The sequence below is a fragment of the Strix uralensis genome, chromosome 5 (genome assembly GCF_047716275.1).
Source record: "Strix uralensis isolate ZFMK-TIS-50842 chromosome 5, bStrUra1, whole genome shotgun sequence".
NCBI lineage: Eukaryota > Metazoa > Chordata > Aves > Strigiformes > Strigidae > Strix > Strix uralensis.
Window position 1 is genome coordinate 23,134,204 of NC_133976.1, and position 26,879 is coordinate 23,161,082.

Below are 26,879 nucleotides of genomic sequence, written 5' to 3' on the forward strand. Positions count from 1 at the left end.
CATAGTGTCCTCCTCTAGTCCCCTGATCTTCCTTACTGCATCAAATGGTAGGATGCTGTAGTACGTGGACTGATGCTAATTAAATAATTTGCAATTAAAATGAGAATTGAGAAAATCCTGCAGTTGCAGTGGACTTCTCAGGTTGAAATATGGCCCAAACAGGCACTTGAATTCTGAATATTTGTAGGGAGACTAACCTGCTTTCTTATGTAATATTTGGAGTATGTCCAGCAAGACCTTTTCAGGCCTTGAGCTCTGGAGGGCTGGAAGTTTACTATTGAGAAGAGGGAGGTTGCACGGTCCCAAATGCAGTAATTGAAAGCCAAACAAGTACAGCTTCTGAAAGTCTGGACTTTAATATCTGCTCCATCAAAATCAAGAGTTTCTTAGATCTAAGCAAGTCTGAGAACAGAGACATGGCTGCTGCTGCGTGCTGACCAGCCCAACTCCAGAATCACTTGCTCTGTTTTCCCACTGGTTCAACTTCCTAAAACTTCTGCCTGCTGGCCATTCCTTTGCACTCAACCCATAAATAAACTAGCTGAAAAATGACTCAACGGTTTGTGTAGATGTTGCCAAATATTTTGTTCAAATCTGAAGCTAACAAAATCTTTGAATATTTTAGAATGTAGTATTTGTATATTTTAGTATTTAGTATTTAATCCACAATCATGTACATATAGTATCTCAGGTGAAAACACTTTTGTTTTTCTTATTTCCTTTTCCTTCCCACTCAAATCATCTTTATCTGGGTACAGCTAGCACACAACTATTCTTCTCCACACTTTCTGTTGAGATTTGACTGAATCTATTGACTGAAACACCCCTGTTATGACTCTCAACCTCTGTCATAGTTACCACATTTTGTGATAGCTTGGGATGTGTTCTCATCAAATGGCGTGTCTGAATTTCAACTGATAGCACTGTCACAACTATTTAGATTTGCCCAGTGGAAGTATGCATCACTATTTTCTCAACAATTATGCCCAGAAAAACAGCATTTGGCTTGTTGCTGAAAAGGACATGGATTCACTTCTTGTTTTGGCTACTGGTCCACCAAAACATGGACAACACTCTTCCCTCACCCTGGGTGAATGCTTCAACTGCAGAGTAAGTCAGGGGTGCATATTTGGCCGCTCTGACTTCTTATATTCAACTTCTATAGCCTTGCGTTTGATTCTGGTGTGGACTGGAAAATATCACTGACACCTGAAAAACACATTGTGACGCAGAAACAACCTGCTCCCTTATTAAATACTACTTAAAAGTCTAGTTTGAAGCCTGTTAATGAGCCTGCTAAGTGCTTGTAGCTCCAGGAGCAGTGAACTTCTTTTATAGACATATTTCAGGTAGAAAGGATTTCAGGAGAGAAAAAAATCCATGCTAATTCCCAAGAATCAAGTGCCACATTTAAGCATACACTGCTAGCCTGGCTTCTGGCACAGTGAGGACAAGGCTTGAAAAACAAGGAGTCTCAAAGACTCCATTCAGTCTCTTATTCTGAGTCTTTACAAATCTCTCACACACATCACTACTGGCATTATTTCCTTGCAGCTATTTCAGAGGCTTACTTAACACCCTAGGAAAAAAACTGCCTTTCAGTATGAGCTTGCTTGGATGCCTTCTCCTGAAAGATAATACACTGGTAAGGAGAGAAAAAAGCAATCTTACACGAGTGATTTCTGGATGAGGACACGTGTTGGTGGGAGGAGCATGACAGAGTTTTTCATAAACGCACTTGCTGGGCTTGCCATCTTCTTCACACCAGACACAGTTATAGTCCTGATGGGCCGCGAGGCATAAGCTGCAGTCGCTTCGTCCATATGAGCAGTTGTACAGAGTCACTGAAATATGAACGGTAAATGCACTTAGACATTTTCCTCTGTTTTAAGGATATTCAGTGTGTTATAGGAAGGCAAACTAATCCTATGTACAAAGCTCAGCTGAGTTGTGTGAAGAATATACACATTCTGTACTTAACCCTGAGTGATGATGAGATAAACCTGTATTTTTCCCTGTATGGAAAAACCTAAAATCTATCCATGTGCAGAGTATGAGTAAACTATCAAGTAGAACCAAATGCATTTTTGTCACTCACGCATTGTCAAAATGTTTAAGTACAAAGTCCTTTCTTTGACTATCCTCAATGAACCTAGTTGAAACAAACAGGTCCTCCTGGCATACCAGGAGTCAGACATGGAAGGGTACAAACTGCACGGGTGTCAGTAGGGACAAACATCAGCTGGCATGGGACCTCTGCCAGTTGCATATTTAAAGGAAGAGAGCTGCCTTTGTAGGCCGTTGCTAAAGCCTGAGCCAAATAGAAAGTTAACACTTAATGAAGTGTTATCCTTTGTTCAAGTTAATATCTCTATTTCTCCATTCTTCTCTATTTTCTTGCTTTTGTCTTGAATTGCCATCCTGATGTGTGCTTTATTCCTCTGTAGTGGGGTTTAATTCCAGTTTTTCTGAGCCAAGAAATCAGGTCTCACAGTCATGCCTCTCACACTGATGAATCACACACCAGTTGTCCCAGACACCAAGCTTGTTTTGGCCCCCATCAATCTCTAGCATAATGTGCAGCCACTGAACAAAATGAATTTTCTCAAATAGATGCAAAGCCTTGAGACATAGCTGGGTGGTTCAGCAACATACGGAAAGCCTGGGCTTGCAAGAAAACATTTGGAGATGCACTTGAGAGCTAGCCCAGAAGAAAACAGACTGAAGAGATGCCACACGTTTCTCTAGGGGAAGGGTGCAAGTTGCACAGATTACTCAGTGTGTGAGTGCTGTGCCTCCCTGGGAAGGTGAGCTGATTATTGTAAAGAGAGAAACTTCTTGCTCCCTCCTTTTCTGCTCCTTCCCTTCATCCCTGCTTCTCTCTACTCCTTGCTGCTCTTTTTTATCAGCTGCACAGCCTTTCATCCTCTGCCACCGAGGCTCTGGCACTTGTTGAGTCTTCTTGTAAATCAACTTTACGTACCAGAACAGCAGAAAACTATCCAGGTTTCCTCCTGTGCTCTTTCAAGAGTTAAATGTGCTCACAGATGGGAGTGGGGAGCACAAGACAGAGACTCAACATCTCCCCCTTCCAGTAGTGCTGAGCTGTTTTATGTGCTCATTAAGTCTCAAGAATTGGTACTGTCAGTGACACTGTTTTTTTTTCAAAGGAGGTTCATCCTTAAAGATGCAGGAAGCAAAGTGAAGTAAACAGAGGTGATCAGATGTGGGCAAGAGAGACTAGGATAAATCCCTTTGAGATTGCATATGGTAAAGGCCATCAAAAACATCTATTTAAAGAAAGCTTTTATTCTCAGAGGAGCAGGACTCAGAGGAGAAGGACATTGGTGAAACCACCTTCCAGTCCATCAGCAGTAGCTTTTTAAATCTAATTCCAAGAGGCTACCATGTCAGATTTCTACCAAAATGAAAAAGTAAAATGACAATGATGGTTTTCCACTATTTTTCAGCAGTGCCCTTATTCCCCTGCTAGGCATAAACAATATTACAGATGCCCCAAACTTGGCTACAGTCTCTCTGCCACTTGCATGAGAGCATATAACCTCATAAGGGCAGTTTTCCCCTAAATTCTACATATTTAAAAACCTCAGCATTCACAGCTAGTCTTTAATAGAATAGCACTTTTTTATTCTTCCCCTTACACTGAAGAGTCAATGCAGTGACGAAGTCTGGTTTTAATCCTTCTTATATCTAATCAGCATATCCACTTGATTTCAAGTAGCTTTACCAGCACAAACTCAGTTGAGACATCATTGGAGGTGTATGCAAAGCTGAGGGACTCTGGCATTTGTAACAATGAATCAATGAGAAAGAGCACCCATTTGATTCAACCCCTATCTTGAAGTCTCAAGGAATCAATGAGCACAAAGCAGGAGTAGCATCATTTGCTTCATATACTGAGCACATCAATATGGAAGTCACTGAGCAACAAACATAACCCAAGCAGTATTTTCAACGGTTTGTGTGTTAACCATTCTGTATGTTGGATGTGAACTTAGTGCTGGGGAAAAGCACCAGACTGACAGCCCTGGTTTGCTTTTATAAGAAGAGATGGTGCGGGCAGTGGCAAGGAAAAGTTTCCTTGCATCTATGCTGTGAATTGCTTTTGCAGGAACCAGATTGCTTTCTTAATCCGCCACTCTGAAAGGTTGCTACCGCACAGGAACCTGAGCAGATAATATTGTTAAACAAATCTTCCCCTTGCCTTCCTAAACCCTGCATTTCCCACCCACTCCACCACACGGCCACCTGGTACAGCACAGGAATATGCTTACTGAATTACTTTGTTATCTTTCATCGGCTGGACAGGGATTTTCATCCCAGCCCTCAGTAAACAATGTCAGTGCTGCAACATCTTGAAGTCCCCCACATCCAGCTGCATAAATGAACGGAGAAAGCTACGGCCTTAAAGCACTAAACACTCCTCCTGTTCACTGATCAGCTCATTAAATGTACCAGCAGCAAGCCACTCATTAGATTCAGACTCTTATCCATCACCTTGAGATACCAGCTGTGAAATCATTGATAAAAAGGACAAAGGATAAAAGGGATATATTGGATTTCATACTGTTCAGAACCCCTGATGGCTTGAGATGTAAAAATGCTATCATAACTTAGTATTCACTAAGTGCTATACAAAGAAAGGGTTCTTTCACTGGCAGGTTCAAAGGTGCTTCTCAGCAGCAACCATATACCCAAAGCCAATTCTTTTCAAGATGCATAAAAAACATTACGCTCTGGATTTCATATGGCAAGGAAATTTAAAAGCAGGAGAGAATTTGGATTAAAAACCCCCCTTTTATAATAAAAGGAGACATTTGTTGATATTTTTTCAATTCCCCTCTTGCAAGGGTTGCATATTTCAATTTGAATGATAACATTTCTTTGATAATTTTGCTACTTCTTTTTTTCAATGCTTTTCCCAGACTTGGAAAAAAGATGATGGGGATATTTGGTCAAAATTCTGCAGCTTTAAACACCACAGCCTTTGGAATGGAAATTAAGACAGTGTGAGATTGTAATATGACCTCCCTGTAACATTCATGTCAGGTCCTCTTTTAAGTGCTTTCAACACCGCACACAGAGCCATAGGGAAAATCTTCTAAAAACATACTCCTATGCTGCCAATAAGAAAGGGAATAAATTTAAATATTGTACAGATGGAAAAATATGGTCTAAGGATTTAATCTGCAGGGCAAATTACTTGGGAACAGTATTAGTTTTCCTGATGTTGACTCATCATACAAGTAACAAGTGTGTTGCCTCTCAGTTTTTGCAACGTTATGCCTTAAACTTCAGTCCAAAGGAGTGTAAGGTAGGACTCAACTCCCAGAGAACAGCTCCACTGATTTTGATGGATCTTCCTCACCTCAGCTCAGGACTAAGCTCACAGACATAATTGCTTCATTGTTGTACATTGAAATAAATAAAGAAATTTATATTTATAAAGGAAATTATATCAGAGAACAAGTCTTTGTGCTATAAACCACAATATATATATATTTTTTGCCATAGAAATAAATGAATAAAGTAATGAGCTGAAAGCACACTGAACATTTCTGTGTATTGCAGAATGCACAGCTTGTCCAGGTCCCTCTGAAGGCATCCTGTCCCTCAGGCATGTCAATCACACCACTCAGCTTGGTGTCATCTCCAAACTTGCTGACAGTGCACTCCATCACACTGTCTGTGTCATTGATGAAGATATTAAACAATACTGGTCCCAGTACAGACACCTGAGGGACACCACTTGTCACCAATCTCCATCTGGACATTGAGCCATGTGACTATCCAGCCAATTCTTTATCAATTGAACAGTCCACTCATCAAATCCGTATCTCTCCAATTTAGAGAGAAGGATGTTGTGGGGGACTGTGTCAAAGGCCTTACAGAGGTCCACACATAACATCTGTAGCTCTTCCCTTGTCCACTGATGTAGTCACTCCATCATAGAAGGCCACTAGATTGGTCAGGCAGGACTCGCCCTTGGTGAAGGTATGTGGGCTGTCTGGAATAACCTCCCTGTCCTCCATGTGCCTTAGCATAGCTTCTAGGAGGATCTGTTCCATGATCTTCCCAGGCACAGAAGTGAGGCTGACCTCATATAATAGTAGCAAAATAATGGTAGCATATTTAAAACAGCCTTTACTATATACAACACTGATGTTTAATTCATGGTTTTAGTATTAATAACTTTTTATCTGTCAGATTTAATTGTTTCATTCAAAACAGTAAGACCTACAGAGTTATAATTCTTATTCACATCACTCCAAATTATAAAGGGAGAGATTTGTTTACTGTAATTAATCTTCCTTTAATCCTGTATTTTATACTTACCCATCAGTTTGCTGTCGATCTTGACCTTATCTGTTCTTATGGATAAGTTAAGTCGTAGGGTCTCATTTGCACTATAGGAGAACTGGAAAAGATGACACAATAGAGATGTTTATACCTTCACTTGGCAAGGTTAATTTCATGCATTTTCTATGGCTCTTGTTAATCAGAGCTGTGAAGGTTTTAGAAACTATTCCAAACCTTATGGTCTCTTTTTCATCTTGGACAAATACATTTATGGAAAAATGTTTTAATGAACCTAATTCTTCACAATCAGAATTTTCAAGTACCAAGGGACAGCAATATCTGAATACTTGCTTTTCATTAATTCAATTTACATTTGGTTATAAGTATCCAAGTGCAAAGGTACTGTTCAGATTCAGTAAGTATAGCTGCTGACCCTGCCGAGTTCTCCCTTCCCACACCATCTGGCCCCATTACTTCTGTGGACATGGCAGACTCGCACCACATGGAGGGGAAATCTCTTGCATCTTTTGCAGTGCAACCCCCTCATTATAGCCAAAGCACAAGGTTCACATGCTCCAAGACATGAACTTCTGCTCATGTTGAAAAACAGCAGCAATAACAACTGGTGGGAAGGAAAAAGGCAAAGAAAAATACAATGGCTTTATAAAGCAAATGCTTTGTGCTAGGCTTAAATGCCGCATAAATGCTAATTAGTTCTCAAAACTGCTCTGTTAGTAAGCCTATAAGACTTAAAAGTTAAAGTCAGAGTAACATCTGAGTCCAACTTTGATGTTGGTAAATAGACTATTTTTTTAAAATATTGTTTTCTTTCTCTGTAAAATAAACCCGAGTGAAAGAAGCATAGCTAGAAAGTAGACAAACAACAACATACTGTTACCATTCCCATTTTTACAGATGTAAAATGGGAAAGATAATGAATTGGAGTGTGGAGAGGGAGAGCTCTGAAATTCTCGTATTTTATCCTCAATGATTTTACCAGATTGCATAAAAAGGGAAGAATAAAAGAGTAACGGTCCTGAATTCCTCCAGGGACAGTTCAATGAATCCATAGATTACATAGATAGAGAAATCAAGCAGAAAGATCGAGGGCTTTGAGGGGAGACCCCAGAAGCTCTGAGCCAAAGCTGCTGCCTTTGACTGCTACTGCCAAAGGGGAATCTCCATCAGAGGTGATTTTCTTCTCTGAGGGAAACCAAAATTACCTGTATATTTCTGGACACATGTGGACACTGGAACAGGAATCTAAGAACAGTATTTGGTAAGGGAATCTTATTTTTGCATTTACCTCTTTACTCATGAATGAAAATTTTCCTTCATCTGATTCATCAACAGGAGCTTCAAATTCAAATTGGCTGTTTCCAACCACAAATTTTTTACCCTATGGAAAAGAAAAATTCAGCTTAGAATTCATATAGTATCACCAAACATAATGAAATATCACTAGGCAATATCCTGTTCAGCATTGGAGGTACTAAGGCCAAATGGAGAAGGCTAACCCGTTAAAGTCATCTTCTAAAACAAAGCTAGTGAAACGTTGGGTCAGCGCAATCTGCTACTTTGCTGCATTCCTCCAACATTTGCTAAAGGTGGAAGCACCAAGCAGTACAAATAAAGCAAGAACATATATAGCACTTCATTTTAGGGAGCAATACGAAAAAGCCAAGAGATGTGAATACTGGACAGATGTGTGAGTACTGCCCTTTAAGGTTTTCTCTGTGGGGGTCCTGGGCAGAGCAGGAATGCAAGAATTACATGGGAAACTGGAATGAACGTCTCTCAGATCTTGCTGGCTTTGTTTGTCCTGCCTCACCATGACTCCAGCTGCGTTTTCACAGGACAGTCTTTGATGGCAGCACCAGCTTAAGGGTATTCCTGTCTCATAGACCACCTTCTTCCCCCTCTCTTCTCCCTAGGCCCTAAATCCTTTCATTCCTGCCTTCAGGCTGCAGCACATACCGACCTGCCCTGCACTAGCAAAACTCTCAGCTTGGCTGTTCTGTGATTCTATCAAGGAACTGAGTTGGCTAAAAGCCAAACACATCACCCCACAACACTGTTTCTTGTGCTGAGGTCATTCTCCTGCTCTGGCCCACAGGACAGCTGCACAAAGAGCTTTGCCAGAAGAATCAGAGAAAGAAATAAGGATATTTTCAGACCGTATTGTTGGTAAAGACTTATGAAATCAGAACTCACTGGGGGACAAGACCACCTTTGCCTTTACAGAATCATAGAATGGTTTGGGTTGGAAGGGACCCTCAAAAATCCTCTAGTCCAACCGCCCAGCCACGGGCAGGGTCATCTTTCACTAGATCAGGCTGCTCAAAGCCCCATCCAACCTGGCCTTGAACACTTGCAATGATGGGGCAGCCACAACTTCCCTGGGCAACATGTTCCAGTGTCTCCCAACCCTCATCATAAAAGATTTCTTCCTTACATCCTATCTAAATCTACGCTCTTTCAGTTTAAAACCGTTTTCCCCTTGTCCTGTCACTACAGGCCCTGGTAAAAAGTCTCTCTCCATCTTTCTTATAATGCCCCTTCATATATTGAAAGACCACAAAATTATCTCCCCAGAGCTTTCTCTTCTCCAGGATGAACAACCCGAACTCCCTCAGCCTTTCCTCATAGGGGAGGTGTTCCAGCCCTCTGATTATTTTCATGTTCCTCCTCTGGAGCCCAACAGGTCCATGTTTTTCTTGTACTGGGGGCCCTGGAGCTGAACACCAGTACTTCAGGTGGGGTCTTGTGAGAGTGGAGTGGAGGAAGATAATCACCATCTCTCAGCCTGCTGGCCATGCTTCTTTTTACGCAGCCCAGGATACCATTGGCTTTCTGGACTGCAAGCGCACATTGCTGGCTCATATCTAATTTTTCATCCGCCAGTATCCCCAAGTCCTTCTCCACAGGGCTACTCTCAATCCATTCATCTCCCAGCCTGTATTGATACTGGGGATTGCCTTGACCCATGTGCAGGACCTTGTACTTGGCCTTGTTGAACCTCATGAGAACTTCACTTTGATGCCTTCTGAGGATGTAAAGAATTAGTCACTGCTTTTGTCCAGAACTGCTTGAGTCTTGGAGTACATGGCAAAAAAATAATGGTTACTTGATTCCTCTCTCCCGCTCCAAGGGTTAGTAAGCTGTCTCCTGCTGTCATCTAAGTAAGCCTCACATATGAAGATCTTATCCTATTTATTTGTAGCTCGAATCACTGGTAACTCATGGGCCACTAAATTTATCTAATTAGTGCAGTAGAAACCTTTCCTGCTGCACCTTCACTGTGACAGGTTGGGCAGTGGACACAAGAGCCCACCAAGGTTTGGGGCAGATGAGGAGCACATGCTTTAACCAGGTAAAGGGCCTGACTCTAGTCTGTGGGAGGTTTATGTTATAGAGAGGAACAGACCTTTTACTTCTTCCTTCTCAGCAACTCCATATAGAAAATAAGCTACTGACTGAACTCTGAAAAGCCTTTTCTGAAAGTTTTATAGCCCTTTCTGCTTTACAGAAAACAGCTACGTGCTCCAAACTTTAAAGCACCTTACAAATCCCTTTTTTGAGCAATGCTGCCTTGCTTTCTCTACTCCACATATTTCAATGTATCATGTATTTTTCAAGTGTTCAAATTCTGCTGCTGCTGTGTAAGGCTTTCCCACATGCTTAACAGAAGGCGCTGGGAGAGGGGGGAGAGCTTCGGTGTGTGTGACAGCTGCTACCTGAAGTGAATTGAAATCAGGAGTTGCTATACCAGGCTCTTGAGCAGAAGGCCACAGAGCTCACATTCAGCAGTCTGTGTGCAAGAAGAGACATGTAGCAAACGCTAGGAAGTGGGTTACATGTCAGACACACATGACAAAGACAAATCCAAATGGGAAATTACTTTTAACAAAAATCTTTGGAGGGCTAATAAGGTTATCTTGATGCTGGGACATCTGTCTCTTCTAGTGTGCCAATCTTTCAAGAAGTCAGCTGGAGAATGCCTCTCAGAAGTTGCATGCAATATGACTGATCAGTACTAAACTCTCTTCTCAACCACTTGTCCTGGATGAGGCTATTCCCAAGAGAATGACAACAGCTTGAATTTACTTCTCCTTCCTACTGAAATTCTTTCAGAGGAAGGAGGGGCAGAAAAACAGTCAACAGCTTATCCTCTTCTAGTCTATTTCCCTCCAGTGGAAGTGCTCACGAGGAGATTTATTCATTGTACTGTAAATGTTCACAAGTTAGAAGATGAATACGAAACATGTGAACTTATCTTTCCATCCTCAGTTTTGCAATAGCAGTTTTAGAAGCCATCCACCTCTCCTACTCACTGAGTAAGCCCTAACCTTCACTGCTAATCTCCACCAATAGAGCTGCTTATATGCATCATGTTGGCTAGTGTACTTAGTGACCCATGATAAGGCAGGTTGTGCATTGCCCTTTTAAGCAAAGCACAGATTAAACCAAGATAATAGAGCTAGTAGTTCAAAGCGACAACAGAACATTCATTTTTGCTTTTTCTAAGCAAAGGAAAATAGGAGGAAAATGGATGTATACCAATGTTCTAATCAATAAGGACCTTAAATGTGCTCATAGCTGCATGACTGCTAGCTCCAAACACACCATAATACCCAGCATAACCTGTGGCAAAATTGTTCCACATGAGAAGCCACATGCTATTTTGCACTTGGGCTGTGGGCCAACGTCTACAAAATATCCATCCATGGCTTCTCCTGAGCCACGCTGCCCTCCATGAAATGTTTACCAAAGTCTGAGTGTAGGTTATGCCCTTACTCAAATGAACTTTCAGTAATCAAAGTTAACTGCTTCAGATAGCATGACCTCACAGGCATGAGTGCCTGTATGATATCAATTATTTCATGCCTTATTTGTCTGTTTTCATATATACTTAGAGGTCTGTGTATACAGCTGTAGTCATTATGTGTGCCTATTGAAGTCCTGGTACTGAAGGCATTATTATTTTGGCTTAAAAATGCACCTCGGTACCAGCATATGTGGAGCTGCTGCAATGACAGAGATGACGTTCCCACACGGCTCTCACCTAAGAAAAATTATTCTGACATCATTTGACACTTGTTGCTCTCCAGCATCTTTCCAGCCTAGGGCCTTTGCATTCAGCTTACTTCTTACAGAGACTTGAATTCCATGCAAGCTTTCCCAGTTCCAAGTTAAATGTGTACTAGGTCTGGTTTATAGGCAAACTGTAAAACACTGCTACCCGTGACAAAGCATGCAATCCACAGGATGTGTTTCTGCCTTTGTTAAATGTAACTGATACCTCACAGAAAAAAGGGAAGAAGCTTTTTCGTTCCCTTTTCTCTACTAGTAGTTCGGAAAGATTAACGTGCTTATTCACAGAATGATAAACTAGGTGAAGGAGTTTTTGGGTTCCTGTTGCTGTTTCTCCTCCTTGAAGGAAAAGGGTCCTCTAGAAGTCAAATTCAGCACATCTAGATTATGCACCTGCTCTGAATTTGTTCTTGAGAGAGAATAGGCTCTTCCACTTATATCAAAGAAGCAGGGAATGATTTTCCTCTTGTGCAGAAAAACAGCTCTTCACAATGTTAAACAAAAGAAATGTGAGTAAATTCTCTGGAATACTTTTCCATTTTTAGCAAAGAGAGCTGTGGCCTTTAAGACAAGTGTTGTATGCTACATCTTGCACACAGCCAGACATCCTACCAGGGACCAGTCCTGACATCTCAGAGAACAGACCAAATTCACCAAATTGAATTTCTTTGTTAACATATATTTTAAGGTCTTCAAGTTAAAATGTTTATTTTTGAACACATGCTTGTAGAGCATGGTCTTGATATATGTATAGTGTAGTGATACACAGCACGATCTTCAAACAATTGTAGTGCATGGGTTTCTTTTCACCCTTCTCTGAATATCTTTCTTACATTGTTACTCTCCAGACCTGTTTACCCTTTTCCATCACTTGGCAGGCATAGCAAAGGTGATAGAAGGACTTTGTGAGCTATACAGTACTTCACTTTGGCAAAGGAAAAAAAACCCTCAAAAAACAAAAGCCTTCTTTCCCTTGATAGATGGCTGGTAGTTAAAGCAATCGATGCAATCTCCAACATATCTATCATCAATTCGCATTTACACAAAGACAACACAGAAACAAACAATAGAAACTAAGAACAATACTTGAGCTATCACCTAAAGAAATGGTTTTTAAGCTTCATTTTAATCAAACTACCAATAACATTCTATGCATTGTCTGGGTTATAAAACAATTAAAAACTTGGGGTCAAACTCTGGCTTCTTAGAAGCTTTGTAATGATTTACTTTCTGGAAGAAAGTACTGAGAAAGAGAAGCCTTTGCTACAGCTGAGAAAATACCTGATCTTCTGGTCTGATGGTCACACACACACAGAAAAAGCAAAAGATTGTTTTATCCAAACTAAGAAACATTTAACTTCTGAGTGAATTTTTTTGCTTGAAAAGTGAAAACTGAATTAAGAACACTGAGGATGTAATTCTAGAACACACAAAAAAAGCGCGAGTATTTCATTAGAAAAAAGGCATGAAACATTCACAATTCCTAAAACTCCTCGTATTTGATTAGATGAAGAATAATTATCAAGTGTTTCAGTAGGTCCAACTTACATTCTTTAAAAAAAACAACCCACCTCTAGTAGTTAAAATATTTTGTCCAGCTCTGATTCTGTCTTGGTGATGACTCTACCACAGCAACCAGTATTATATCAAACTCAAACGTGTAGCTCTTTTCCTTCTTTGAAAACAATTACGAGTAGGATCTCCAAGAAACACAAACTAATGCTTTAGTTTAGGGGTGTGGCTGCATCTTAAGTGGAATTCAAATGACAGCTAGCTTTGAATTAATCTGCTTACCTGATAATAAGCTAGATGTCTTCCTTCAAAATACACAGTTGTTCGGTACTCCATAGGTATTATTGGAGGGTTAGGGTTTAGAAACTGTGGGCATTCTTCTTCCTGGGGAGAGAAACATTTTATATGTTATTCCAAATAAAAAGTCTTATCACAACAAGCTCCAATGGTCTTCGGACAATGGCATGATTGTTCTGAAGAACTTCATGCTTAAAATACAGTGACAGATTTGATTACACCCTTTCAAATTAGACATGCTAAAAATGACTGCAGCATATGTCAAAGCTGTGGGTGATTATCTTTCCCAGCCTTGAAATCTTGTTCCTCCCATTGAAGCAAAATAGTAAAGGGAACAAGAATATCCTTTCAGGAGTTATTCAGTCTCACTGCCCCTCCTCAATCACACCCTTAAATTCCCACCCCCGCACTGTCACTAAAAAAACCACCTTACACTTCTGGAGTTAACTTTAGAATAATTTTTAAATCCCTAATTGAACCAATTGATATAAGAGAAAAAGCAAATAAAATATTGAAGTGTTCTAATAAAAACCTAATAATCTTATTTTTAAACATTACCATATTTTGTTTAATCACATCCTGTATTGAAGAAGACTCTTCACAGATATGTCTCTTCCAGTCCCACTGGCAATTCCATCTATTGCTTGCACAGGAATAGCATCTACAAATATAACATGATAGTCATGACAAACTGTCAGGCTTTTTCCCCCATTGACAAAAAAAGTAAATGAAATACCATCTTTATTCATGGAGGGTAGATCAATCTGTTATAGTGTCCTTACTATATTAAGCTGAAAACTTTATAATAAGAACAGTTCAAGAACCCCCAAAAGCTATTTTCTCCCTTAAATATTTGAGCAAGGATCAGAAAACCACAGCATCTTGCACAAACTTTGAGATCAAGTCTGAAAGGACTGGAAATGATCTTGATCAACCTTCATACATAAGGATGAACAAAGTGGGGTTTGGGTTGGCTGTGCCTGCCCTGGGGCAGCAACATTGAGCAGGGCAGATGATGGGGGCAGAGTCAGCTTTGACTGTCCTATCTGAACGCACTGCAACCCAAAGCACTAATCTATCATTTGAGGGAACAAGTAGGTAAGCAGATGTCCACAGAGCTCACCTGCACATCCACTGGCAGCTACAGAATGGCAACCCAATGAACAAGCCTTTAATTCTATGTGCCATGAATATTCCTATTCCATGTGTTTTATGTTACCAGCTCATCTGGCGCTCTTCAACCATTTTTAAACTCCATTAAAATGTATGAAAAAGGATTTGGACACTGGCAAATTTTGAGAGTGCTAAAGGCTTAATTATGAAATGATTGAGTAACTCAGCTGCCAGTTAGCTGAAACACCATGTTACAGGATCTGAACACCTAAGTTAAGAAGCTGAAATACTTACGGCTGATTTTCCAAAAGATTCATTGCTTCTTCACAGTCATAAAAAGGGTAAGTATGTGACGCAAAAAATACCTTGTTCTCTCCAAAGGTTAACTGAAGTGGAACCGAAACATGATCTATCACAAAAGAAAAAAAATTATCTAAGTGGTTGTTGAATTCTTGAGCTCTTGAGCTGAATGATACAATGATAATACTTTTATTATTTTACAGGACATAAGCAAATATTTAACTATAATGTTGACACTCTGAATCTCATGACCTGTTATACTTTAGATCTATAAGCTCTGTTGTTTTGTCTTTTTAAGCTTTACAAAATTTTCAGCACATGGTTGTCAAAAGAAAAGCGGAGGTGGGATAAAGGGAAGAAGCAAAATTACAGAATAGCTTTGTTTTATGAAGTGTTTCTCAGCGGTGCTATCATCATGCTAGAATTTTAAAGAGTCTAGAAGAACAAGGAGAACTGAATAAGGAGATAATTGAACGCAGATGAAAACTGGCATGAGAACAGTCATTTTAAATAAAACATTTTCTTAAATATGAATATGTCTGCATGTAAAATTACTTCTTTCATTTGTGGATTAAAACTGTCATCGTCATGTGAATTAAAGCAAGTGATTTTTGTGGTTAATGCCCAACAGTGTCTGCAACGCTAAGTTACCACAGGCACTTGTGATCTTCAATTTGCTGTACATGATTTCTCCACAAATGTACTTCTTGTCTGGATTATTACTGAACTAAGAGTGGAAAATTTATCTTCAGAAACTGGTGCTTTCCTCAGTGAAACTGTTTGAAATACCTTTTGCAGAAATCATTAAGCCCTTGTGACAAGCTATTTCACAAGCTGTTGAGCAATTTCAAACTCTGCTTTCCTTGAACAGGTTCTTGGAAGACCATCAGCTGCTTGGCTGGAAGTCACCTTTGCCTGCACCGAGTCCCCTTGAATATTTCAGACTGGTAGGAATGTCAGGGGATTTCCTAACAACAGGACTGTGAAAAAGCATTGCTCCTCTCTAGAAATGTCCTATTCCCTTTGGAGCCAACCACAACTAAAGTAACCCAGACTTTTTCAAACTCACTAGGGTTTCTTAACAGTAAGTGGATGGCTCAGGACTTTTTGTCACATGCTGCCAGGAACCACTGCCTGTGTTCATAACCATCTGCCTTCTGTCTGTCAAGCTTCTGAGCATCTTTATAGTACTTTTGAACATCCTTTCGGATGGATCCCTGTGCAACCAACTCAGAGAGGTGTATTATTTCTAGGTGACTTGGTTACTCTAATGCCATCCTTGACAGGCTTCTAGTCTCACATTTTATGCTGGAAGATATCAAGATGTCAAGTTTATCAACCTGGTTGCTTTATGTCCTGCTTTACAAAATATTTAGGGAATGTGAGCTGGCCCTAAATAACAGTGATGCTTTAACACTTGGCATAATCTGACACCATGGCACACTAGCTAGTTTAAAACTTGGGAGTGAGACTTTAACATCATTACTCTTCCTGCAACTAAAACTGGATTTTGACTTGTTTCAGCCTTAAGAGAATTCTTAAAAATATCTTAAAAATTGCTTCCAAGTACTGCTCTGACAATTCATGGCTGTTGTGATACATATAAAAGGGTTATCCTCAGGCATACCTCTGCAAGCTGCAAGAGCACCTGTTTTTTGCGGTTTTCTTTTCTTTCCGTTTTGTTTTTTAAACTTGATACATAATAAACAGTGCTGTGTAACCAGTTTTATTCCACGTGTTTATGCATCAAGATGTATGAACTTAAAGCATGAATAAAATGCTGTCTAGCAAATAGCATAAGAATTACGGCTGGCAACTGACCTTAAGCATATAATCAGAGGTTCAGAAGAATGATACAGCCTTTAATTATACAATCACATATTTTTCCACTGGACTAACTATTGCAGAAGCTGGAGGGCACATAGTAGAAGAGACAGAGGCTTTACGAGAGACAGGACAGCCTTGTGACATGGACCAGAAAACAAGCCACTGAACTATAGATGACTAGATCAAAACTAAGACATCAGAGATGAAAAACTTCACATCTGAAGCACATATGCAGCTCTTCTGGCCCCACACTCAGAGTGATTAGGGTAAGATTAGAGTAGCTGGCTTTTGTTTGTTTGTGACACAGAATAGCACCTCTTTGGCTCTGTGTCTACGCCTCCGCCAAGCTCCTGTTTCAGATTCCTGGTAGAAACACTGGGAATGCTACAGCTTGTAAATACAGCAATGGAAAAAGTTTGAGCTGACCTTTTTTTTTTTAAAGTGTTTGAACAGACAAAGTTCAGCAGTAGGATGTTTGAGAAAAGGGACTGGAAGAGGAAAAAAAAACTCGTATGCAGCTCATATAAGGGCATCACATTAGAAGCAGCAGGCTACGTTCTTTCCTCTTATTATACATGGAGGGTAGCAATATTTCTTTACCTTGACCTTTTGGTGTTGGAGGAATTATATCGGGTGGAGCACAGATAATAACCCCTTCTTTTAACTGAGCGTCATGGACTGTTTCACCAAACGTACACGAAACCTGGTCACTCTCAGTCAAAGTTGGCAATGGACTTACAGTCAGTTCAACCTGGAAACAAAATTTTAACAAGGGCAAAATATTTGAAAGAAATTAAGCAAGACCCAGTAAGATTTATGGCCAGAGAATTTCAACTGCTCTTTTTTTTTTTTTTGGCCAGCGCTGATATTTTGGCTAGTATCACAGAAGATGGTTCTCCTTTTCAATTTTTATTTCTTTCCATCTGCTAATCTTTTCTTCTTATACCTCTACCAATTTTTCCAGTCTGGGTCTACGTTGAATTAGACTGGTACAAAAACCTCTTGTCCTGTCAATGCATTAGATCAGAACAAAAATGTCTGTGCAGACACACCCAAAGCCTTTTATTCTTGTCCTCAGCATCCAGTTTAGTAATAGTAAACAGAGTGGCTAACAATTAAATCCTCACAAACTTAATCAAAATTACATTAACCTTAGGTGTTACTAGTGAATAATGAAAACAAGGCTGGATGGGCTGGAAAAGGCTGAACAGAAAAATGGCTTCCTCAAGACTCAAATGTACATGCAAGAAACCCACTGAGATCTATCATTACTGCTGAAAAAGGATTTCTGAGTGATGGTGAGATCTTAACCTCCTTGAGGAAATTATCAATACAGAGTGCAGGTGAGAAACTAAAAGCAAAATAAAATGGGAAAACTTAGTAAGGAAAGAGGAAAAAATTTAAATGCCATTTTGGATGCTGTCCTTGATTTAATGCTTCAGGTGTGTTAATTATACAGTTTAACTTTTTCCATTTTGTATTGCCACTAGAAATGACAATCATCCCCTTCTCACTGAAACTATGTTATGAGCTGCAACGTTTTTTGGTGAGTAAAGGAATCATGAGGAGACAGTGGCATTAGTATTGTTACAGGAAGCATGTAAATGCTCATATGAAGTTGGGTTTGGTTTTGGATTTTAGGTATTTTGGCCTCAGATGCTGATATGAGACACCAGAGACTTGTCAACACAAGTTGACAAGATCTGAAGTAAGAGAAAATGTGGATTTTAAGTAGACTAGTGACACTCTACTAACATTTTTATTCAACACAGAAATGGCCTTAACATAATGCTGTTTACATCATTTAGGAATGGAATTAAAGTGACATGAATGAAAGTCTCTTTCTTCCTGATTAAGAGGGATTAAAAGCCATTTTACTGATTTTAGTTGCTGAGCATCCCCAGGAAATCCTCAGTCTGCACTGGTATGCTCCATTTGGATTTAGAGCAAGCTATGACATCCTGGTCACCCTCTGAACACTCAGTTTTGTTGCCACAGAGTCATTTTGCATGCTGAATTTACTTTCTCCATGCACCCAGACAGACTTCGCTGTGTAGGCAAATCCACTGCTGATTTTAAAGCAACAGCTTACGGCTTCGCTGCTTACTTAAGTTTATGCTCAAGTAAGCTGAAAGGGCAGCATGAAATCTCCCCTATCAATTACTTTTTACGGGTTATAGAACATTGTGCAACACTTTCATAATATTCAGGTAAATGTAAATGCTTTATCATCCATACTAGTGCATCATTTTGGTTTACAGGGAAGGTCAAAAAGAGCATTTCTTAGAAGAAAACATGAACTGCCACCTGCAAAAACAGCAGGCAAGAAAGAACAATGTGAGAAATGCTGGAGAGTGAGATACCCAAAACACTATCCTATTCCTAGTCTCCCCTGTGCATAAAGAAATGCAGATATTCATCTTCTTGATAGTCACATCAATGTGCTTTAAGAACATGTAGGGAAAACATTTTCTTGTCATACCTTAGCTGGGGCTCTGCGACTCATATTTAGAGGGTCTGCACTAATGATAGTCATGCACGTGCCACTTGGACTCCACAGCCAGTGGTTCTCCTTATCAGCTGTTCCACAGTCTGCCTTCTTTGTGCACCTGACAAAACAGGAACAAAAACCAAAGCAAAGCAATATTATAGCTGGACCCTGCTTTCTCTGAACGAAGCAACAATTTTGGGATCAGACCCTGAAATTACAACACAAGATGACTGGGAATTTGCTTTAATATTGACTATTCAGGTTGCTATTAGAGAATTTTTAATACAATAAGTATTGATGGTTTGAGATGTCAAAAGCAAGTGGGGAAATGTGCCTATACTATTTTGGACACCACCTTGGATTAGACAACCCAAATCCATACAGAGGCAGTAATATTTAGCACAGGAGCCATTGCCTGATCATCTGAGACCAGGCTGAATAATCTTCACTGCAATATACAACAAAGTCCTGAATGAGTGGGCACAGCCTGTATTTTCTGCAGGTCAAGTGGCAGACACCTATGTGTTGCAAGTAATAAGACACCCCACTGGTGCGGGTAAAATGCAATACAGAAGTATTGCTGGGGGCACAGAGGCTTGTGGAGAGCTCCTGTGAAACTGTAGCACTAGAAATGTTACTTTCATAGGGAATGTTTTCATTAACTGCTGCCACTGTTTTAAGACCTCTCTCTGCCAGGGCACTGTTACCATTAGGGGAAGACAACAGAGGTTGCGCAGCCCCACCAAAAATACTGAGAGATTTTCCCAGCTCAAGTACAGGAAGGACAGAAAGACGAGATACTGCCATGAAGAAGCTGCATATGTGGCAACAAAAGCTTGTTTAAGTGTGTGTGTGTGGACAGTCTCATGTGCATTCTTTCCATTCTGTGCAAAGTTTAGAATAAAATGCTGTAGGATCTCTGGCTGCTGGAGCAGAACAGTATTAACTCATCAGGGGCAGTTGCTGCACAGTTCTGTCAACCCTACCCTTAAATATATCATTTACATACAGAATCTACATTCATACAACATATCCCTAAACACACTATTAAGTGCTGTGTGCGATCATGAGACAGAACTTGCTGCAGATGAGAAAAATATTAGAAATTAACCACTTTTTTCTCCCCATTGGAAAGAAATACTAGCAAATGCAAAAATTCATGTCTGCCTGTTCTCAGAGACCATTAATATTTTGAGATATTGAGGTCAGTGGTCATATCAGAAACCTGAAGGGAAATCTAGGGAAAATTGCCTTTTGTATGATATATGATTTGGCCTTCAACTCCCAGAAGCCCAGGAGGAGTTTGAGGTGTATATTTCAAATCCCCAGGTTTCATCCACAACAACCAAAACCCAGACTGGAAGAGTTACAGTATATTACATAAACCTGCACGCACCATGTTAAGTTTCTCTGCAGTGCTCAATATTATGTTACACAGCAGGCTGATAGGTAACTTAATGTGATAGTTCACATTTTCAGACAGGAAGCAAGAAGACTGAAATTCATCTGCATACTATAATTAAATAGCCCCTTTGTTCCAACAGCAAGTACTTAGAATCATGAATTCCCAACTGCTCATGCCAAGGGGTTAATTAACTTACTAGTCAAAAAGAGAGCTGCAGGACAGCTCTTCCCTCTCACCACTCCAATCAATGCAGAGTGCAAAGAAGAGACATTCCAGAGCTGTTCAGTGCTGTCCTAGTTTACATGTGTTTGAATATTAATTCAGTTAACCTCTGCAAATAGTCAGTCAAATGCCACTTTCTGCCCTCCTACAGTTAGGTGAGGGTTCAGTGTAGCTACATGTCTTGATAGATGATGTTTATATAAAAACATCGTTTGAGCTATATACTTTATTTCAGATGTGAACAGTTTTTTCTTTTATGTTCTTTTTTACACTTTCCTGCTCTACCTAAAATATATGCTGTATTTTCTGAATTTTAAATAGGGACCACTCTTTTAATTTCTGGGAGAACATCTGACTGTACAATTCAGAGTGATAAAACATGCAGTTAGAAGATTTATACTGATTTTCAGTACCAGCAGAAAAGTATGTATTTTCCCACACTAATCAAATCTGCAGAAGTCAACGGGGACTTACTTATGTGCACAGAAGACTGATATAAGTGTCTGCGTGATAAAATTAAAACACTATCAGGAGCATAAGGCTGAGTACAAAGAGCTGGGATCACTATGCCAAGCAGTAACCCACAGCACATGTCAAAATTTGAGCTATGCCACTGCCTGCACCTGAGAAAACGCCAGCAGCACTCACCTGCCCTCTCTCACACACCAGCCACAGTACGGATCCCTCGCTTGAGTACACTTCTCACAGTCCGAATATTTGTAGCAGTCTTGTACAGGGAGCCGATGCACCTGGAAAACCGAAAGTAAAGCAAACCGTAACGGATCTGAAGAAGACACAAGGAGACAGAAATATTTGTGGACAAGGTTGTACAGCGCTGTTGCCTGTGGCAGCAGAAGACTTGACCCTGTATTATTATGATCAGAGCTCAGCTTGATTTTAAGACAGTACATACAAAACCATAGTCTGGTCGTTTCCCCCTTAACAAAGTCCAACTTCATACACTTCTCCTGCTTTTTTTCACTCTGATATTCTCTAATCTCTCTTCAAAGTAACGTAGGACATTGTTATAATCAAGAATCATGAGCAAGTCTTATAAAAATTGAGCTTTGCAGTTGCTCCAGGTATGTTACTTCTGGAAATCTGCGTTACAACAGCCACCGCAGGACAGAAACCGCCTCAACAATGCTCTGAATGTGAGAAACAGCTACTGCAGGATGGATACTTTCAAAAGGCTAACTTGGTACTGGCTAGATCATTTTTTAAACAAAATATCTTCCCCTCCATATCACTAGCACAGAGATGAAATCATTTGGAAATGTGACTGTCAGTGGCACTTTTAGCCAGAAGGCATTTCAGGAAGTCTGCAAGCATGAGCGAGCCAGGGTGCTTCAGGTTACCGCACGTCTCCGCGCATAACCCTCCACCATGCAGTACATTCACAAAAGAAAATGAAAATAATTATGACAGGAAGCAGCAGGGAAAAGATCATCATCAGTTCTCATGTTTCAGTCCCCCAGTAAATATACGGCTTCTGGTTTTTATTTCTTTTGGTGCTGAGAATAAACAACTTTGTCTTTCTTTGGTGCACAGAAAAAGGAACCAGCATACAACCATCCCTTTTAGTTATGCTGCTGAAATGATGCAAGAGGAGAACAGGACATACGTCTTCTTGCTGATGACTATGTTTTACTTTTAAAGAGTGCAAAAAGTCTAGCAACTAACTCTGAGATGCACGCTTTCTTTTTTTCTACCTTATCCTCTCATTTAAAACAACTGGCAATTACAAAGCTACTTTGAAAGTCTGAGTTTGGCCTTTTCTTTCACATTCGGAGAGTTCAGTCTGACTCAGTTAAGGAAAATGTCAACACCGGGTAGCTTTCTTTATATTATAATAATAATATAAATTATTAACAAAACTATTGTTAATATAATAAATATTACTATTTATTAATACAGAGGTTTACCTTTTCTCCATTCTCTTCTTCCACAGATTCTTACCTAACTGGAGCTAAGTTACTGGCACTCTGTTTCACTAACTGGTACCCATAAGTAATTTAATATCCAGTGAATGGCTTTTTTATGACAAGTATTTATTTCATAATTCTGACAGGCAGAAACAAGCCCTAGAGATTGCTGTCTCTGCAAGTTCTATGCAAACTTAATGGATATTTTTTAAAAAAAGCAGCTCTGTTTACAGCCAGCTTCCAAATACAGAGAAACTAATCTTACAGATTTTCTAATTGGCACTCGTAATCAAAGAGAGTGGTAAAAGCTAAAACAAGCAAACAAGCAAGTGACTGTCCTAAGTGACCGCCACAGGCTTCTGCTCTCCTCCCAGTATGGTATGTACCATAAGGAATTTGGGATCCTACCAGTGATGTTCACTTGTAATGAACCAGCAGAAGCACTGCAGGGTGGTACACTCCTTTCCAAGTCCTCAAAGAAGCTGCAAGGGGTTTCTCCTGCTCTCTGCCCAAGCTCTGGGAGCAGAGCGGGGAGGAGGGGTCTGACTTTTGAAAGCATTTGCTCCAAGCCACCCACTGCTATTGACACAGCAGCAGAAGCTGAGAGGAGAAGGGGGAGAAGTGAAACAGGAAAGCAAGAGCTTATTTCTTACTGTGGCTCTTAAACTCTGTATCATTCTTCCCTGTATTTTGCTTGATCTGATTTCTTTTTAAAGGCTGCTTCAAGTTATCACCCACCACATCTTCACTTTTGCTTTGTTCAAATGCTTATGGAGCCCAAGCAATTCATTTCCAAATGTTGAGACAGGCTGCATCTGTCAGGTGGCTTAGCACTAAGCACGTTTATCAGCAAAGCTAGCCTGCCCTTTATTGTTTACCTTATTTTAAACAACTCTAAACCATTTTAACTCCCAGGGCAGGGTTCTGATATCTCTATTCCCACAACTCCCAGCTGTGCTTAACCCAGAAGTGCACGTTTCAGCATTTATTCTTCTCCCCTTGCTCACATCGCTTTGTTTCTCCCAGCTCCAAAGGCCTCCATTCTCCTCCTGTCTATCTGCTTCTAAAAGTGGGTGGGACTGCTCATTGTAATTAACTCCTAGAGATGACAGTAATGTAATGCCATTACAGAGCTCTCAACTTTAGTTATTCATATTTAAGCTGAACAGGTTTTGTAAAAGAAAACTATTATTCGCATTATTCAGAAACTGCAATGTCTATGAGAGCTACTTGGAAAAGATTAAACTGAAAGCCTTTCTTTGGCAGAATTTCCTTCTTTCTAAATGTAAACATTTTGTAGACATGGAATTATTTTTTTGCAAATTTTCTCTGAAAAAATTTGTCCGTGGCCTTCCTGGAGAACTGTAGAATTTATTATGAGTTCAAGCAGACCGTCATCGGAAAATTTGTCTTCCCTCAAGGTTGCTGCCATCCCTTACACTGCTCAGATGCTCGCGCCATAACCTGGTGGGGACCTGGGGGCTTTTAAGCAATGTGCCAGCTTGTCAAATGGGGTGCCACGCCACCCAGGCATTTGTGGACAACATTGAAGTTTGGAGTTCTGTTCCAAATCTGAACGGAAGCCAAATGAGAAGTATCAACTACTTCAAAATAACCCCGAAGTAATCTCCCTCACACACTGTCATATTATTAAATGCTTCATCAATTGCTTATCTGGCACTTTTTCCAACATGGCTTCTAGCCTGAAAACCTTCAGCTAGAATATAACATTCCCACAGCAGAAATTTATGTTAATCCTTCTATAAAACAGAGAACATTCTTCTCGCACTGTTTTTCCCAAATACTCTCCTTTCACATCCTGACTCATTCTCCCCATGTTACTGCTGCCAGAGCATTTCCCATGTTCCATTCTGTGCCACTGTCACTGCTGCATGGTCACAGCCTACCACCCACCCTGTCCTGGAGAGCTGCTGAACCATGCATTTGAGGCTGGCAGCTCCAGCCACCACAAAGAGAAGTGTCAGAAGAGGGTTACAGCTGGAGGTGAAGGAGAAATCTGGCATCCCTCTTGTCTCCTACTTGCTTTTTTTTCTTCCTTTCTTTACAAACCTCCATTGTGCCTCACCTGCCAGCACAGAGAGGGGAACCTAGAAGAGACTGCCTGTGTCTTTCATAGCAAAGTCTGACCTTTCCTGCTGCACTTGCTTGGTTCTAGCAGAAGCTTGAACAAAAGTGTTTCCCAAAGTTATAATTCTCTCCATTCCTTCTTAGTTTTTGACAGCAAGACCCTGGAAAACTCCTGGCAGCCTTACAGATATGTAAATGCTATTATGTCAGCTGCTTGCATCCTAAATCCTGAAGTACTCTTGAAAAGGACTGATCGCAGCTAGACCATCCACCCCACGGACACCACACTGAGCACCAGGGCTTCCTGACCCTGTGGCGTGCTGGTGCCAAATATCTCAACTTCATCCTTCTCACAGACCTCATAAGAGAGCTTTAGAGGTGAACTCACTTCCCATTCCCAACAGCTAAGCATCAAGGATATAACAGTTTTCTGAGTCACAACAGTCAAGTCCATCTGCTCAGACTTGAGAAAGGTCCTCATACACACAGACTGGGGGAGACCCAGCAAATGGGGTGACCTCCAGGATCTCAGCTAAAGTTGCAGAGAATGTGAAAGTGGACCTGGTCCCAAGCAGGACATGTTACCTTGTCTGTGGTCATCACGTATAGATTTTCTTGGGTTTGGTCAAGGACCAGGTCATTCTTTATGGGTTTGTTTTGTTCAATAGTAAGAGAGCTGTACTCAGTTGCAGTGGATGACAGGAACACCTATTTCATGGAAGAAAGAAAGGTGGTTAATGTTGCTTTTTTTAACCCAAATATCATTGTATCTGGCTATTGCCATAAAAGAAAATAAAAAATGTATCTATAAATACATTAACAACAAAAGGAGGGCTAAGGAGAATCTCCGTCCTTTATTGGATGTGGAGGGGAAACATAGTGACAAAGGATGCGGAAAAGGCTGAGGTACTTAATCCCCTCTTTACCTCAGTCTTCAATAGTAAGACCAGTTGTTGTTAGGGTACCCAGCACCCTGAGCTGGAAGACAGTGACAGAGAGCTGAATGAACCCCCCATAATCCAAGGGGAAATGGTTGGTGACCTGCTACACCACTTAAGACATACACAAGTCTATAGGACCAGATGGCATTCACCCAAGGGTACTGAGGCAGCTGGCAGAAGTGTTCATCAAGCCACTTTCAATCATTTATCAGCAGTCCTGGCTAACCAGGGAGGTCCCAGTTGACTGGAGGTTAGCAAATGTGATGCCCATCTACAAGCAGGGCAGGAAGGAAGATCCAGGGAACTACAGGCCTGTCAGTCTGACCTCAGTGCCAGGGGAGGTTATGGAGCAGATAATCCTGAATGCCATCACAAGGCATGTGCAGGACAACCAGGTGATCAGGCCCAGTCAGCATGGGTTTATGAAAGGTAGATTCTGCTTGACTAACCTGGTCTCCTTCTATGACAAAGTGACCCACTTAGTGGATGGGGGAAAGGCTGTGGATATTGTCTGCCTAGACTTTAGTAAAGCCTTTGTCACCATTTCTCACAGAATTCTCCTGGAGAAACTGGTGCTCGTGGCATGGATGGGCGTACTCTTTGCTGGGTAAAAAACTGGCTGGATGTCCGGGCCCAAAGAGCGGTGGTGAATGGAATTAAATCCAGCTGGTGGCCCGTCACAAGTGGTGTTCCCCAGGGCTCAGTATTGGGGCGAGTCCTGTTTAGTATCTTTATCAATGATCTGGACAAGGGGATTGAGTGCACCCTCAGTAAGTCTGCAGGTGACACCAAGTTGGGCAGGAGGGTTTATGTGCCTGAGGATAGGAAAGTTCCACAGAGGGATCTGGACAGGCTGGATTGATGGGCTGAGGCCAACTGTATGAGGTTTAACAAGGCTGAGTGCCAGGTCCTGCACTTGGGTCACAACAACCCCATGCAACTCTACAGGCTTGGGGAAGAGTGGCTGGAAAGCTGCCTGGCAGAAAAGGACCTGTGGGTGTTGGTCACAAGCTGGCTGAATACAAGCCAGCAGTGTGCCCAGGTGGCCAAGAAGCCAATAGCATCCTGGCTTGTATCAGAAATAGTGTGGCCAGCTAGACCAGAGAAGTGATCGTCCTCCTGTACTCAGCACTGGTGAGGCCGCACCTTGAACACTGGGTTCAGTTTGGGGCCTCTCACTGCAAGAAAGATACTGAGGTGTCGGAGCGTGTCCAAAGAAGGGCAACGAAGGATCTAGAGAACAAATCAAATGAGGAACAGCTGAGAGAACTGCGGTTGTTTAGTCTGGAGAAAAGGAGGCTGAGAGGAGACCTCATCGTCCTCTACAAGTACCTGAAAGGAGG

The 26,879-nt window shown here is 40.9% G+C and overlaps 1 protein-coding gene across 2 annotated transcripts in view; it reads right to left on the bottom strand.

Moving 5' to 3' along the window:
* The window catches only part of PLXNB2 (plexin B2), a 262,562-nt gene that overhangs the window by 50,707 nt on the left and 184,976 nt on the right, over positions 1-26,879 (bottom strand). For both annotated transcript variants that reach the window (XM_074870093.1, XM_074870095.1), the window contains exons 7-16: positions 25,181-25,303; positions 21,231-21,331; positions 18,947-19,073; positions 17,065-17,215; positions 14,632-14,746; positions 13,783-13,885; positions 13,210-13,311; positions 7,628-7,720; positions 6,358-6,439; positions 1,672-1,844 (exon numbers count right to left, since the gene is read on the bottom strand). In XM_074870093.1, coding sequence (XP_074726194.1) covers positions 1,672-1,844; positions 6,358-6,439; positions 7,628-7,720; positions 13,210-13,311; positions 13,783-13,885; positions 14,632-14,746; positions 17,065-17,215; positions 18,947-19,073; positions 21,231-21,331; positions 25,181-25,303 — 1,170 coding nt within the window. The remainder of the gene's footprint in view (positions 1-1,671; positions 1,845-6,357; positions 6,440-7,627; positions 7,721-13,209; positions 13,312-13,782; positions 13,886-14,631; positions 14,747-17,064; positions 17,216-18,946; positions 19,074-21,230; positions 21,332-25,180; positions 25,304-26,879) is intronic.